Below are 17005 nucleotides of genomic sequence, written 5' to 3' on the forward strand. Positions count from 1 at the left end.
CTAGGTAAAATATTATTTGGATATAATACAACTAGAAAAATTAAACCTGATCAGGAAAGTTTTAAAAGGATACAATGCAAAGGCACACTTTTAGGTAATAAAACTTTCCCTACATCTTATAAAATCATAGTTTCCATTTTCTTAGCCCATTTTATTTCCTCTGTGTTCTGTGGATAAAGTTTACACTAAAACCTACCTTATTTTAAGCCTCTTTTTCTGCTGAAAATAGGAGTAAACCATACCCCATAAAACACTTTCTTTCTATTGTTTTTTTTTTTTGTTGTTGTTGTTGTTGTTGTTGTAAATTCATTGATTATGTGATTTTCAGTGCTAAAACCAAACAGACCATGCTGGAAAATAAAACTGAGTTTTGAAAATTCTATAAATGTCAACTTAAAACCAATGAGTGGAATATTAAAAATAATAATTAAATACACAAATCTAGCGGCAGTTTTGTGCTGTTGTTATTTATCTGAAAATAAGTTCCATGAAATTATATTGCATTTAATATATTGCTATTTAATGTTTGAGATAAATCTATTTTTCTCCAACTTTTATATTTAAGTGTAAAATGATTGCTACCTTATTTGCACTCAGAAAAAGTAAAAGATATTCAACTGAAAGATTCCATGAATCTAATAGGAAAGGTCACAACATGAATCAAAGGGGATAGTCTTTTGAATTCCTGCTGTGCCATCTGCTTTACCTCATTGCAGAGAGGAATCAGAGCTATAAACTCATGTGGTTGAAAATTCCACAAGGAAAGGAGTCAATCTAGAGAAAAAGAAGCTTTGCAATAATATTTCTTTTCAATCAATATCCTCTGATTTCTGAAGTGCACAAAGACTTAAGAAATTAAAACTGGAACCTGGATAAAATATTTTTGCAAATGTAAAAGTGACACTGTTTTAATTTGGTCAGATTCAAATTACCATATTTGGATTGTTATTTTTAATAATATATATGAAAACAGATCTTTCTATAAATATATTTAAAGTTTTAAAATATAATATTTTATGACTTACTGACATAATGAAAAATGTTAATAAATCACAGAACTTTAAAGGTTATTTGCATTCATTTTCCATTCTATTAAAATGCTTTAGAAACAAGTTATTGTAGGTTTTCTGAGGTGGATTTTGCCTAAAATTTTTATTTTAAGTTAATGTCATAAGGATTTTTATTACAAGGTAGTTTTATAAAAGTCAAATTAGAATTCACATTAATTTGTTGCTGTTATTATAAAAATATGATCAAGCAGCTGCAGAGAAATTACTGATCTTCAAAATATAAATTAATTGCCAAAATATGTAGTCTAGTAAATGATGGTCTAATGTTGTTTTATTTACTAGTTATAAACTTCCTAAAGTCACCATATTAAATTTGTAAAGCGCTAAAGACCACAGACTACTAAAGAGGAAAGTGTTTTTTAAACAAAAACAAAAAAAAACTGATAAATGAACAAATATAACTATGGTAATATTCACTATTACCTGAACAATTGCTGATATACTACTGGAATAAAATAAATTATTAACATACACAATCTTAGGATAAAGTACACTAAATCCACATAATAAAACTGAACAATGTAAAAGTTACTTTTTCATTTGTACTCTATTTTCATAATAATCTTGTTTCAATGATTTTTCTCAAAGTTAATACACAAAATATTATATTCTACTTATCCAAAATTGTACCTGTTAATAAAATTGGTAAATAAGATTCCTAGCAAGGTTCATTAAACTAACAATAATAAGCACATTGTGTATAGAAATGGATTTCAAGTGATGAAGAGCCTGTTACAATTGCAGACAATTATTTGTGGTCCAGTTTCTAGTAGCATCCCAAATCGCTTAAACACCGTATTACATCAGAATATTATATCTGTTACATATTATCTTTTTTGAGTCATCTGATTCTTTAATCTAGATATTGTGCTGTAAAAATCAGCAAACTTTAATATTGCAATTTAGTTATGATCACATTATTTCCTCAGCAAGAGAATGACATTTGCCTATTCAAATTACCATCTATAAATGCTAAATTTATATTGATATCTTTTTTTTTCCATCAGAAAATGCAGTTGTGCATACTAAAATAATTTTACACATCAAGAGAGGAAAAGGTAGTTATTAAATGTACCTTGATATGGAGCACTAAATCCACGATATCGGTGATTGCTGTCTGTAACGAAATGCAGTCTGAGCCAGTTTTTGTTGCTGATAATTGGTGGTGGTATATTCATTCCAGATAACCTGAATTATGAAAGACAAGAACATAAAAATTTAAAAAGCTTTTCAGCAGTAAAAAAATTTTCACTGAATTGGGACCAAAAAAGTATCAACCTGTACAAAAATTATGACTTTGTGTTGTCAACTTTTAAGAATAAGTGAAATTTATTTATGCATTGTAAAATTAATCATAGAATAGCACAGTTTCAAATTCGGTGTTCCAATTAGGTTTTGAATGTTAACAAAGTAAACTGTAAAATTTCAACCACATATGATTTTTTATTCACTCATATTTATTGCACCAATAATACATTTACTTCATTGATAATAATAAATATAATTGGTGCTTAATTGATGGTGCTGGTCATTGTGTTCCTCATGAACATATTGATAAAATATAGTTACAAAACTGAAATTCTTCAAAGAAATTGATATCCCATATTGAGAGTGAGTTAGATATTTTTCATATAATCCATATATATACATATATAAGTATTTTATATTGGATTCAAATTTCATAATGGCTCTTTGTAGACAAGGATTACTTAAGTGAAATTTTATAGTATCATAAATTTTCACAATTACCTAGCTTTCCTTATATTTTATACTACCATAATTTATTAGAACCCTACTCCAATGGATAGTCAGAAAACATTTGTCTGGAATATTTATTTAGTCTTGACATATTTTTTCACAAAGATGGCATTTAATAATCTCTTAAAACAAATTAAGTAAAATTATTGAATTTATGCTCTTTATATTAGTCATGATTAAAATAGGGAGTAATTTTTGCTTCTTAATCTTTTTAGGATTTCCAGCAAGGCAGTTTTTCTGATTTCATTCAATAAAGAAAAATCTCCCTCATATATTTCCTCTGTGTACCTAACCATTTAAATTCTATATGCATGATATAAATCATGGTAAAAGATTCTTAAAAACAAGACTATCATCTACTGCAGGGGACTTTTATATCAAGGCTTCCTAGTAAAGTCTTTGTCTACACCATTCTTTTAAGCTCATACCTTTCTTTTTCAGAAGGAAAAATGGCTGATTTGTCAGTTTGTGATTGTGTCTGTGTGGTGGTTTGAAGGGGTTACAATTCTCCTCTCAGTGCTTGGCAATCTGTTATGCTAGGGACCTGGTAGGAATAGGATGTAAAATATGTAACTGCACATGTAATTAGAGATGATGGATATGTGTGTTGATGCAAAGACCCTTTTCCAACACCCATCAATCACCCTTAACCCTGAAAACTCACCTTTCTTAGGATGTTTACAAGCTAACCACTATTTCTAGTGCATGCTCACTGAATGTAAATTCACTTCTATTGCATCTTTGTGTCTGTTGTATATAGAATGTTTGATTCCAACCTATACAAGTTGGGGTCTATCAAGTACATTTCTCATTTCCATCCCTGGTTAGAAATTTTCTCTTTCCTACTAATTGTCTATTTTCTCTTGTTATTGGTTCAGCTGCCTGATTGTTTCCATGTCTGAATTTAGTAAATAAAGACATAAAATAGACCTGTATACAATTTTAAGACTCAAGTTTTATATTTTATTCTATTACCTTACCAAAAAATCTAGGTTATATTTTCCTGGGTTTGTTGGTTTGCTTGGTTCAAGCAGCAATTTTGTGAAAAATATTTGGATTCAATTCAAATATATTTTCTATAGAGTAGTATGGCTCAGACCAAATTTTGACTAACAACTTGGTTCAGATCAATTCCCTGATTAGATGAGCATGAATATCCAATTTATGTGTAAGTTATGGAAATATAAGTTATTTTGCTAGACGACACACATTTCTAAATGTAATGAGACTATAGTACATGGATGATGATAATACACTGAAGCACAGAGTTTGGAAATAGACCCTTTAAAAGATCCAATAGATGAAAATTAACATTAAGAAAAATGATAGGAGAAAGAAGATGAAATGAACAACTCCATAAAAAAGGATAAACTTTCCAGCTTTTCCAAGGACACCTAAGATATTTTCACCAATGAAGTACACCAAAACAAGTGATAACTATTATACAACTAGAGTTTGTATCTTGAATTCACTTTTAGGAATCCAAATGGGAAAAACTCAAAAAAGTAGAGCTGTAGAAGCAAAAGGCAGAATGTGCATGGCATGTAGAAATGGTGTCAGTTAAACAGAGGAGGAAATGAGAGAAAATAACTGTCCCTCTTGTATCCGTGGGTGATGGATTCCAAGAACTGCACTGAACAAATAAGGATACATACTTACAAACTCTACATAGATTTTTTTCTATAAAACATACTTATAAAGAAGACTATTTTATAAATTTTACTCTGTAAGAGACTAACAACAATAATGAATAATAAAATTCAACTATAAAAATACACTGTAAAAACAAAGTTTATATGAATGTTGCCTCTCAAAATTTCTATAACAATATATGTAAAAACAAATATTATATGAATGTGGTCTATTTCCTTCTCAAAACTTCTTATTGTATTTTTAACCTTTTCACCTAAAGAAAACACTTTTCAGTGTCTCTTCAGCATATCTGAATTACCGAATTGCCAGCATACTACTCTTTCACATTGAAACCATTATTAAGTAAAATACAATCACTTGATCACAACACTGCAATAGCATGAAAGCCTATATAATAGCCAAACAGGCTACTAAGTAATTAAGAAGCAGGTAACATATACAGTGTGAATATACCAGGGAAAGAGATAAGTCACACCAGGGACAGACAGCATAGGATGGCATGAGATTTATCGTGTTACTTAAATTGACACTCAATGTATAACTTATGAATTGTTTATTTTTGCAATTTTCCATGTAGAATTTTCAGACCACTGTTGACTAAGTGAAAATGCAGAAAGCAAAACAATACTTAAGGGAGGACTAATATATTTCTGACAGCCTTTGATGTCTCAATGTATGAAGCAAGACCTTAGATAGTCCAACAAACTGAACTACAGGTTATTTATGCCACACATTCCCCTAAAATCTAAGGGGAAGTTTATAGCATTTTGGTTAATGGAACCAGGTGGGTTTTATGTCTTAATATTTCTCATTATTTAAACATATGGAACGATCTAGTAAATGAATCTACATATCTCTGTTTCTTATTTCTTATGTTATCAGAACAACTTTAAAATGAAATGTAAAGTGAGGGATAAAATATGTATGCCATCTGACAGATTCCAAGATGGCGGGCCAGAGGGAGGCAGCATTCTGTGACACTCCATGATCCAGATCTCACCTAGTTGGAATAATGCATCTCAGAGAGTATAATAGGACCCCAATACAGCTGATTTCTGCAGAAATCACCAGCGCTGTGACCCCAGAGCAGGGCTCAGAGCCTCAGCGTTCGAGTAGGACTCAGGACTCCTGCCTCCCTAAACCCAAAGCCCACAGTTCTAACCCACACACAGCTCACAACCAGCTTAGCAGAATCACCTATCAGCACCTCTGTAGACTTCAGACTGCACTCTGCTCCCACGCAAGTCACTCAGCTACTACTTACCCACAGCACAATGCCATCACCTGGCTCCCCGAACCTCACCAGACATCCTGGCACTAGAAGCAGATGGACTCCATCTTGGATAACATTTCTTGCCATATTTAATGGGGTCAGCTCTCAGATCGGATCTTCATCTGACAGAAAAGATATGGATCTGGCCAGGTACCAGCTATCCAACTCCCCCCAACCTCTCTCCAGCAGTGATAACTCGACACACTGACCACACAACACAGAAATAGCTCTCAGTTGGGCAGGTGTGCAGTGCCACCAGGGCGTCGGCCCACCTGGTGTGAGCCTTGGTGTAAGGGGTCCTGCAGTTGGGAACTGCTAAGTGAGAGGGAGAAGGGACTAAAGTTTGGAACCTAACAGAGAGACCAGGAACTAGGAAATCTCCAGGCAAGAGAGAGAGAGTGCTCAAGTCAGAGGAGCAGTCCCAAAAAGAGACCCGTGAAATGTAGTCTCTCTGCAAGGACTGACAGGTGGCACTCCCTGCTTCCAGACACCCTATACCAGAACCAGTCTTCCAACCCTGGTTACTTCCACCATCCTGAGCGCAGAGACACCAGCTTAAAACAGATGACCCCACCTATTGGATGAGAAGAAAAACAGAAAAGATATGGATCTCTAAAACTAGCAACAACCCTGGTTTCTTCTTTCAAGTAATTTTTTTTTCTCTCTTCCAACCCTCTATCCTCCAATCCTCACATCCCCTATGTGAAACCAAGAACTTTGCAACAAATAGGATTTTGAGGACTGAGTCATCCCAATAATAAAATCTAGAGGTATTATATACGTCCTTTTTTGTTCTCTTTTTTCTTTCATTTTTCTTTCCCCCTCAAAATTTTATTTTTTTAACATCCTGTATTTTTCTAAATGCATATGTGTGTTTGTTTTATGTACTCTTCTGTCTTCCCCCATACTTATCTACCCTAAATTACTTCCTGTCTATTCTCTTGCTACTAACCTTCTTCATTAGACTTCTCTTTCAGATTTCCTAAGATATATTAACTCTATATCCTCACATCCTTCCTCCTCAGCATATTGTTCTATGCCCCACCCCCAGTTCATTGTCCACCATCAGAAACTGTAAAAAATTTTACAAAACTACTGATTATAATTTAGTTAATAATGAAATCCAACATTTCTGTACATTGAAATTAAACTGTAAATGCCTTAATGACAAAAAATTGTTCAGAGGTGATATATTGTTGATATTGGGATCTGTTAACATTGTCCTTCCCCACAAAAAGGGATCCTGGAACCCTACAAGAGCACTACAAATCTATAGGGTAAAAACAATAACACCCCAGACCTACAAGCAACATGAAAAGGCAAGGGAAGAAATTACACCAAACAAATCAAGACACCACATCATTAGAATAATTGGCAGCCACAGCAGAAAAAAAATGGCAGAGAAAGAGTTCAGGATATACATGGTTAAAATGTTCTGCGAACTCTAGGAAGATATAAGAGAGCAAATACAAGCAGTGAAAGATCACTTCAACAAGGAGCTACATAAACAAATCCAGGAAGCAAAAGATCACTTCAAATAGGGAGATAGAGGTTCTAAAAAAAAAAAAAAACAGAAATCCTTGAAATGTAAGAAACAATAAACCAAATTAAAAGCTCAAATGAAAGCGTCACCAACAGAGTAGACCACTTGGAAGACAGGACACCAGACAATGAAGATAAAATATATAATCTTTAAAAAAATATAGACCACACAGTGATAATGGTAAGAAACCATGAAAAGAACATTTAAGAAATATAGGACATCATAAAAAAACCAAATTTAAGAGTATTGGGATAGAGGAAGACTTAGAGGTCTAAACCAAAGGAATGAACATTATATTCAATGAAATAATATCAGAAAATTTTCCAAACATGAAGAATAAATTGAAAATCCAAATTCAAGAAGTCTAAAGGACACCAAATGCACAAAATCACAACAGATCCACAACAAGTCACATTATAATAAAAATGCCCAATATACAGAATAAGGAGAGACTATTAAAAGCCACAAGAGAAGGGAATCAGATTACATATAGGGGAAAACCAGTAAGGATAACTGCAGATTTTTCAACACAGACCCTGAAAACTAGAAGATCCTGGAACAACATATATAATATAAAGCTCTGAAAGAAAATGGGTGTCAACCAAGAATCTTGTATCCAGCAAAATTAAGCTTAGATTTGAAGATGAAATACAAATACTCCATGATAAACAAAAGTTAGAAGTATGTATAGCTAGAAAACTGGCACTACAAAACATCCTTGGCAAAATATTCCATGAAGAGTAAATTAAAAACAACAATGAAAACCAGCAGAGGAAGGTAGTACCCTAAAGGAAAAACTAATCAAAGAAGAAAATCAAGTCAAGTTAAATAAGAAAAATAAAAAAAAAAATATGGCTGGGAACACAAACCATGTCTCAATAATAACCCTGACTATTAATGACTTAAACTCACCATTAAAAGACACAGGCTAGCAGATTGGACTTAAAAAAAAAAAAAAAGACCCAACAATATGCTGCCTACAGGGACTCATCTGATATGAAAAGACATACACAGACTGAGGGTAAAAGGTTGGGAAAAATCAGACCACTCACATGGACTGCGTAAGCAAGCAGGGGTTTCCATCCTCATACCAAAAAAAGTAGACTTCAAGTCAAAGTTAATCAAAAGGGAAAAAGATGGACATTACATACTGCTCAAGGGAACCATACACCAATAAGACATAAAAATCATAAATATATATGCCCCAAATAACGGTGCAGCTATGTTCATCAAACAAATTCTTCTCAAGTTCAAGAGTCAAATTGATCACAACACAATAATTTTGAGTGACATTAACACACTTCTCTCACCACTGGATAGATCTTCCAAACAAAAGTTGAATAAAGAAATTACAGAAGTCAATAATATAATCAATAACTTAGACTTAACTGACATACATAGAATATTTCAACCTGCAACAAGTGGATACACTTTCTTCTCAGCACACGTCATCCTTCTCTAAAACAGACCACATAATATGCCAAAAAGCAACTCTTAGCAAATAAAAAAAGTAGAGATACTACCATGAATTTTATCAGATCATAATGAAATGAAATTGGAAATCAGTGACAAACAGAATAAAAAATAAAAATTTCTCCAACACCTGGAGACTAAACAATATGCTAATTAATGAACAATGGGTTGCAGAAGACATCAAGGAGGAGATTAAAAATTTTTAGAGGTAAATGAGAACATAGACACAACATATTGAAATCTCTGGGATACTATGAAAGCAGTACTAAGAGGAAAATTCATTGCATTGAGTTCATTACTTAAAAGAAGAAAAAATCAACAAATAAATGACCTCACACTACATCTCTAAGCCCTAGAAAAAGAAGAACAAATCAGCAGCAAAATCAGTAGAAGGCAAGAAATAATTAAAATTTGAGCAAAAATTAATAAAATTTAAATTAAAAAAATTTACAAAACAAAAAGTTGGTTCTTTGAAAAAATAAATAAAATTGCCAGCCCTTAGTTACTCTAATGAAGAGGAGAGAGAAAACTCAAATTACCAGCATACATAATGGAAAAGGTAATATCATAATAGACAGAAATACAGAGGATAATTAGAAATTATTTTGAAACCTTATACTCCTATAAAATAGAAGACATTGAAGACATTGACAAATTTCCTAAGTCATATGATTTGCCCAGATTGAATCAGGAAGATACAATTAAACAAACCAATGAAATGGAAGACACCATCAGAAGCTTACCAACCAAGAAAAGCACAGGACCAGATGGATACACACCTGAGTTCTACAAGACCTTTAAAGAAGAAGTAATACCAATACTCTCCAATTTATTTCAGGAAATAGAAAACGAGGCAGCACTACCAAACTCATTCTATGAGGCCAATATCACCCTGATCCCAAAACCAGGCAAAGACACATCAAAGAAAGAAAACTTTACACCAATATCTTTAATGAACATAGATGCAAAACTTCTCAATAAAATTCTGGCAAATCAAATACAAAAACATATCAAAAAGATTGTCCACCGTGATCAAGTGGGATTCATCCCAGGGATGCAACATATGGAAATCGATAAATGTAATTCATCACGTCAACAGACTCAAAGATAAGAATCATATGCACATCTCAATAGATGCACAAAAAGCATTTGACAAAATACAGCACCTTTACATATTCAAAACACTAGAAAAACTAGGGATATCAAGAACATACCTCAACATCATAAAGGATATCTATGCTAAGCCTCAGGCCAGCATCATTCTAAATGGAGAAAAATTAAAGGCATTCCCTCTAAAAACTGGAACAAGACAGGGATGCCATCTTTCACCACTTTTATTTACCATGGTTCTTGAAACACTGGCCAGAGCAATTAGACAGACAAAAGAAATTAAAGGGATATGTATAGGAAAAGAAGAACTTAAATTAGCACTATTTGCTGGTGATATGATTCTATACCTAGAAGACCCAAAATGCTCCACCAGAAAATGTCTAGAACTAGTAAATGAATTCAGCAAAGTAGCAGGATATAAAATCAACACACATAAATCAAAGGCACTTCTGTATATCAATGACAAATCCTCTTAGAAGGAAATGAGAAAAACTACCCCATTTACAATTGCCTCCAAAAAATAATACTTAGGAATCAACTTAACGAAAGAGATGAAAGATCTATATATGATGAAAACTACAGAACCCTAAAGAAAGAAATCAAAGAAGGCCTTAGAAGTGGAAAGATCTACCTTACTCTTGGATAGGCAGGATTAATATTATCAAAATGACCATACTACCAAAAGTACAATATAGATTTAATACAATTCCCATCAAAATCCCAATGACATTCCTCATAGAAACAGAAAAAGCAATCATGAAATTCATCTGAAAAAATAAGAGACCCAGAATAACTAAAGCAATCCTTAGCAGGAAGAGTGCAGCAGGTGACATCACTATACCAGAACTTAAACTATACTACAGAGCAATAGTAACAAAAACAGCATGGTATTGGCACAAAAACAGACTGGTAGACCAATGGTACAGAATAGAGGACATAGAAACTAACACAAAATTACAATTATCTTATATTAGACAAAGGGGCCAAAAACATGCACTGGAAAAAGGATAGCATCTTCAACAAATAGTGCTGGGAAAACTAGAAATCTATATGCAACAAAATGAAATTAAACCCCTATATCTCACCAAATACACAACTCAAAGTGGATCAAGAACCTAGGAATTAAACCAGAGAATCTGCATTTAATAAAAGAAAAACTAGGCCCTAATCTTCATCATGTGGGATTAATAAGAGCTCTATAGCACAAGAATTAAAGCCAAGAATAAATAAATGGGATGGACTCAAACTAAAAAGTTTCTTCTCAGCAAAAGAAATAATCTGTGAGGTGAATAAAGAGCCTACATCCTGGGAGCAAATTTTTATCCCTCACACATCAGATAGAGCACTAATCTCTAGGATAAAGAACTCAGAAAGCTAAGCACCAATAAAACAAGTAACCTAATCAATAAATGGGCCCAGGACCTGAACAGACACTTCTCAGAAGAGGATATACAATCAATCAACATATATATATATATATATATATATATATATATATATATATATATATATATATATAAAAGTTCATCATCTCTAGCAAATAGAGAAATGTAAATCAAAACTATTCTTAAGATTCCATCTCACTCCAGTCAGAATGGTAGTTATTATGAAGGCAAACAACAATAAGTGTTGGCAAGGATATGAGGAAAAAGGTACACTCATACATTGCTGGTGGGACTGCAAATTGGTGAAGCCAATATGGAAAGCAGTATGGAGATTCCTTGGAAATCTGGGAATGGAACCACCATTTGACCCAGCTATCCCTCTCCTCAGCCTATACCCAAAGGATTTAAAATCCGTATACTACAGGGACACAACCACATCAATGTTTATAGCAGCACAATTCACAATAGCTAAACTGTGGAGCCAAACTAGATGCTCTTCAGTAGATGAATGGATAAGAAAAATGTGACATATACACACAATAGAATTTTACTCAGCATTAAAAGATAATAAAATCATGGCATTTGCATGTAAATGGATGGCTTTGGAGAAGATAATGCTAAGTGAAATTGGCCAACCACCTCCCCCGCCAAAAAAAAAAAATGCCAAATGTTTTCTCTGATATAAGGAAGCTGATTCATAGGGGGGTAGGAAAGGGGAGCATGGGAGGATTAGAGGAACTCTAGATAGGGGAGGGGATGGGAGGGAAAGGGAGGGGACAGCGGGTTAGCAAGGATGGTAGAATGCAATAGACATCATTATCCAAAATAAATGTATGAAGACAGAAATTGGCATCAATATACTTTATATACAACCAGAGATATGAAAAATTGTGCTGTATATGTGTAATAGGAATTGTAATGCATTCTGCTGTCATTTATTTTTTAAATCAATTTAAATACACACACACACACACACACACACACACACATATATATATATATATATATGCCATCTAGAAATATCTTATTAAACGAGTTTATATAGACAATTAATTTCTTAAATACTAAGAGAGATATTCCTTAAATATAACTCATTATTATTTCTATGCTAATCATTAGAGTCATTTCAGAGTAAGCAAATGTAGGTTCATTCTGATATAAAGGCAATGAGATTCCAATATAAAGCCAATGGAGAGAATATTTAGGTATTTAACAGGTATTTCCTAGACATTTATTCTCAATATAGTAAGTACTAACAAAGACAAATTCCATGGTATTACAAAGTGAAAATTAAAAATTTAAATAAAAAATGAATAGAAAATTTTCAGATGGTAGCCAATGATATACACAAAATAAATTAAAAGAAGGGATATGATAAAGAAATTAAATTTGAAAGCAATAATGGAGACTCCTTAGACAATTTGGAATGAAACTACCACTTGACCCAGTTATCTCAGTCCTTGGCTTATACCTCCCAAAACTTAAAATCAGCATACTGCAGTGATGCAGCCACATCAATATTTATAGCAGCTTAATTCACAATAGATGAGCTATGGAATCAACCAAGGTGCCCTTCAACAGATGGATAAAGAAAATATGGTATACAAAAACAATGGAATATTACTAAGCCATATAGAAGAATGAAATAAATTATGGCATTTGCTGGTAAATGGATGGAACTGGAGTATATCATGCTAAATGAAATAAGCCAGTTCCAAAAAAACAAATGCTGAATGGTCTCTCTCATATGTAGATGCTAACACATAAAAAGAGAGGGTAAGGAGGGCAAGTATCAAACTTCATTGGATTAGATAAAGGGGAATGAAGGGGTGGGAGGCAGGTTGGGAATAGGAAAGACAGTAGAATAAATTGACCATAGCTTTCCTATGCTCATATATGAATACACAACCAGTGTTACTCCACATCATGTACAACCACAAGAATGGGATCAAAATTGGAATGGGTTGCACTCCATGTATGTATAATATGTCAAAATGCACCCTATTGTCATGCATATCTAAAATAATTTAAATGTTACAAAAAAGATTAAAAAATCCATAGCCATTGGATGTCTTAAATTGCTAATTTAGATTTAAAGAGAATTAAAACCTCAGGAGGTTGAGGTTTGAGGATCCTGAGTTCAAAGTCAACCTCATCAATTTAGTGAGGCCCTAAGAAACTCAGTGAGACCCTGTCTCTAAATAAAATACAAAAAAGGTCTGGGAGTGTTGCTGAGTGGTTAAGCACCCCTGGGTTCAATCCCTGGTAGCAAAATAATCATAATCATAATAAATGTCATAAATTTTTAATCTACTATAGTCATTTGTACCAAAGAAGAACTCAACATGTCTTTCTTATTGAAATGACATGATAAAAATGACAGCAAATTTCACTACATAATATATGAAGAAATGCTAATAATAATACAATGTACTTTGCCACAATTAATCTTTCAAAAATTGTTTTTATGTATATATTTTTCTACATATAAGTAAATAAATCATAAACTGATATTTAAAATTGGATGCAGTATTTTGTTTTGTATTCATCACTTTAAGGAAAATAATGATAATATTCTTTTGAAAGTAAGTCAAATATAACAAATCTAAGAAAATATGGGTATTTGCTATTGTTTCAGAAGTCCCTGAAACTATTCTAATCCTATTCCTTTAGTTTACATGTTTTTTGTTGATTCCCCATTTTGGACCTCTTTGGTTTCTAAACTTTCTCAAAATTAGCTTTTGAAATAACCAGTGTCATCTTTGGTGGACCTTAGTTTGTTGTTATAATTGTTTTTAATCTTTCCATTCCTCTAAAATTATTCAAGAGTAATGATCTGTGTTTTCTCAATTTTAGAAGTCATAGACAGAGTCAAATCTTCAGTACAGGATTATTCTCATCATCTACTCCTTGATTCTAAAGTCCCACTTTCCCACTAAAATTTTCATACTCTTTCCAAATTTTACTAGTCTCTTTACTGCTCTTGCTCTCTCTAGATCTTTCACCTGTTTGACCTTCTTTTTTCTCTATCATTGAAGTAACATCTATTTCTCAGGAATATTCTATTCCACATGACCTTGTCAATTAAATTGTCCTGTTTAGTTGCAATTAGTCCCTCAAATTCATTCATCATCTCAGAGCCTTTTCACATACTTAAGACTGAAATGAATAAAACTGGTTTACATTTACTTACTTAATCATTCTCAGGGAAGCCAGACTTAAAGTTCTAAGGCTAAAATCAATACCGATTCTCCTTTTCTGTTCCCACAAAGCCATCTGCATATTTTCATCATGTCATTTATTACTTTGTAATAGTAGTAAGTTTTCTATCTCTTCTACTATTTTACGTTTTTATGTAACTCATTATATCCCTGGTGCTTAACCCAATGATTTATAGTAGATCTACAATGGCATTATTTATCAGAAAATAAAGAAATGGAAACTATTTGGGTACATGTCCTTTTAATACCTTATGTTTTTTTTTCATACTCTATATAATGTATGACATTAATTCCACTTCACCATTATCAAATGTTTTCGTTCTTTATTCAAGATCCATTTAAAATTCTATTTCCTTTGTAAGTCTTCAATTCTCTATGCTGATGGTTATCATTCTGCTCACTGAAAAAAGCCCTTTTCTCTTCCTGTGATGCATCTCATTGCTTTCATTTTGTTATATCATGCATTTTATCAAAGATAAGAAGTTCAGTTAGGATCTACATTGGATTTATCAAATTAATAAGCACATTTCAAATTGTATATAATGACACTAATTAAATGAAGTAATATTGTATTGCAAATTTCTCAAAAGTGTTCTCTGAACATTACCTACCAACAATGCCTTGAGGTGAAGTTTCACTGACCAATAATTCTTTGAATTGCTCTTTTGTAGCCACATATTCTGTTTTTTGTTGTTGTTATTTTATTTTAGAATTTTTAAATTTATACATTATAAACACTTTCTTATTTCCATGCTATGGAAATAAGAACACAGGTTCAAGTAGTAGAATTTTCATATAAAACCCTTTCAGAAGCATATTGTTTATCTTTCATTTTTGGATAGAATGTATTTCATAGTCCTAAAAAATACAATCATCTGTTTAAAACAACTGTAAAAAAGTGAAAGAAAGAAACAAAAATTACTAAGTGTTCTATTATGCTCTACAAGGTAATATAAATTGAAAAATTATTTTAGCAACTATATGTGATGATATTAAAAGTATTAATCTTCTGCCTGGTGGACTGGTGCATATCTGTAATTCTAGCAGCTCAGGAAGCTTGGATTGCAAGTTCAAGGCTAGCCTCAACAACTTAGCAAGGCCCTATAAAACTTTGTGAGACTGTCTCAAAAGAAAAAAAGAAAAAAAGGCTGGGTATGTAACTCAGGAGTAAATTGCCTTTGGATTAAATCACCAGTACTCCCCCAAAAGTATTAATCTTCCATATCATATTAAATCATGAATAAGGTATATGTGGAATATACAGAGATCTACACTGAACAGTCTGTGTTTGCTTGAGACAGTAATCCATCCACATCCTTGGTTAGATATGCAAAAGTCACTAAGCTGAAAAAGAATCAAGAGCATTAAGAAGCTAAGCATTATAAATGCAATCAAATTATTAGAAAGCCATATGTTAGAAAGTATTCACAAAGCAAAGGAGACTGTTGACTCTTCTCAAATTCCTTCCCTTTCCTTCTCTTCCTTCCCTTTACCCACATGTCCCTTATGCTATCTATACCATTTGTGACCCCACTCTGGTTTCTCATTTATCACTCATTTCCATAATTATGCTTCAGATTTGTTAAAGTTCTTCTATTACATGTTCAACTTTCATATTGCTATATTATCCATATTCTAAATGAAAGAAGTTGAGATAAGGATCCATGTTATATTTATTAAGTCTTTAAATACATTTTCTTAAATTCTTTTATATTTTTACTTTGTTGGAAATGATGGATATTTTAGACTAGAATTGCTTTTATATAATGCATGCTTTAGAAAAATTCCTGCATATATTTTAGATTTAACATATGTGTGCATATTTAACTGTCAAAATTTAATTGATAAAATAGAATAAATAAATGATATTATAATCATTTAAATACTGAATTTGTAATTAAAAAGCTGTCCTCCAAAATCTCCAGACCTTGATATTTTTAGATGACTCTTCAAAATAGATAAGGAATTTTTACCCACATTTTTCCAGAGATTAGAAGAGGACTAAAAATTTCTCGATTCATTTTATGAGTTTAGTATTATCCTGGCAATAAGAACAGAAATCAGTACAAATAAGAATATAAGAATAAAATCAGTACAAAAAATCTTTTTAAAATACTACAGGCCAGGTATGGTGGCATATGCCTATAATTCCAGCTGCTCACGAGGCTCAGACAGGAGGATCACAGGTTCAAAGCTAGCCTCAGCTATGGCAAGGTGCTAAGTAACTCAGTGAGGCCCTTTCTACATAAAATCAAAATAGGGCTGGGGATGTGACTCAGTGATTGAATGCCCCTGAGCTCAATCCCTGGTACAAAAAAAAAAAAAAATGCAAACCAATGTTCTTGTGAACTCCTGTAAAAAAACCTCAATAAAATATTATGAAATTCAATCTAGCATTATATTCTCTTTTAATGCTGAGTAAAAGAGAATAAAATCATGGTATTTGCAGGTAAATGGATGGTGTTGGAGAAGATAATGCTAAGTGAAGTTAGCCATTCCCAGAAAAACAAATGCAGACT

The 17005-nt window shown here is 32.5% G+C and overlaps 1 protein-coding gene across 6 annotated transcripts in view; it reads right to left on the reverse strand.

Moving 5' to 3' along the window:
- The window catches only part of Csmd3 (CUB and Sushi multiple domains 3), a 1151628-nt gene that overhangs the window by 776213 nt on the left and 358410 nt on the right, over nt 1-17005 (reverse strand). For all 6 annotated transcript variants that reach the window (XM_046464911.2, XM_058585685.1, XM_058585684.1 and 3 more), the window contains one exon: nt 2146-2258. In XM_046464911.2, coding sequence (XP_046320867.1) covers nt 2146-2258 — 113 coding nt within the window. The remainder of the gene's footprint in view (nt 1-2145; nt 2259-17005) is intronic.

The sequence above is a fragment of the Marmota monax genome, unplaced genomic scaffold, assembly GCF_021218885.2.
Source record: "Marmota monax isolate L192 unplaced genomic scaffold, Marmota_monax_Labrador192_F-V1.1 WCK01_AAM20220418_F8-fsc00003, whole genome shotgun sequence".
NCBI lineage: Eukaryota > Metazoa > Chordata > Mammalia > Rodentia > Sciuridae > Marmota > Marmota monax.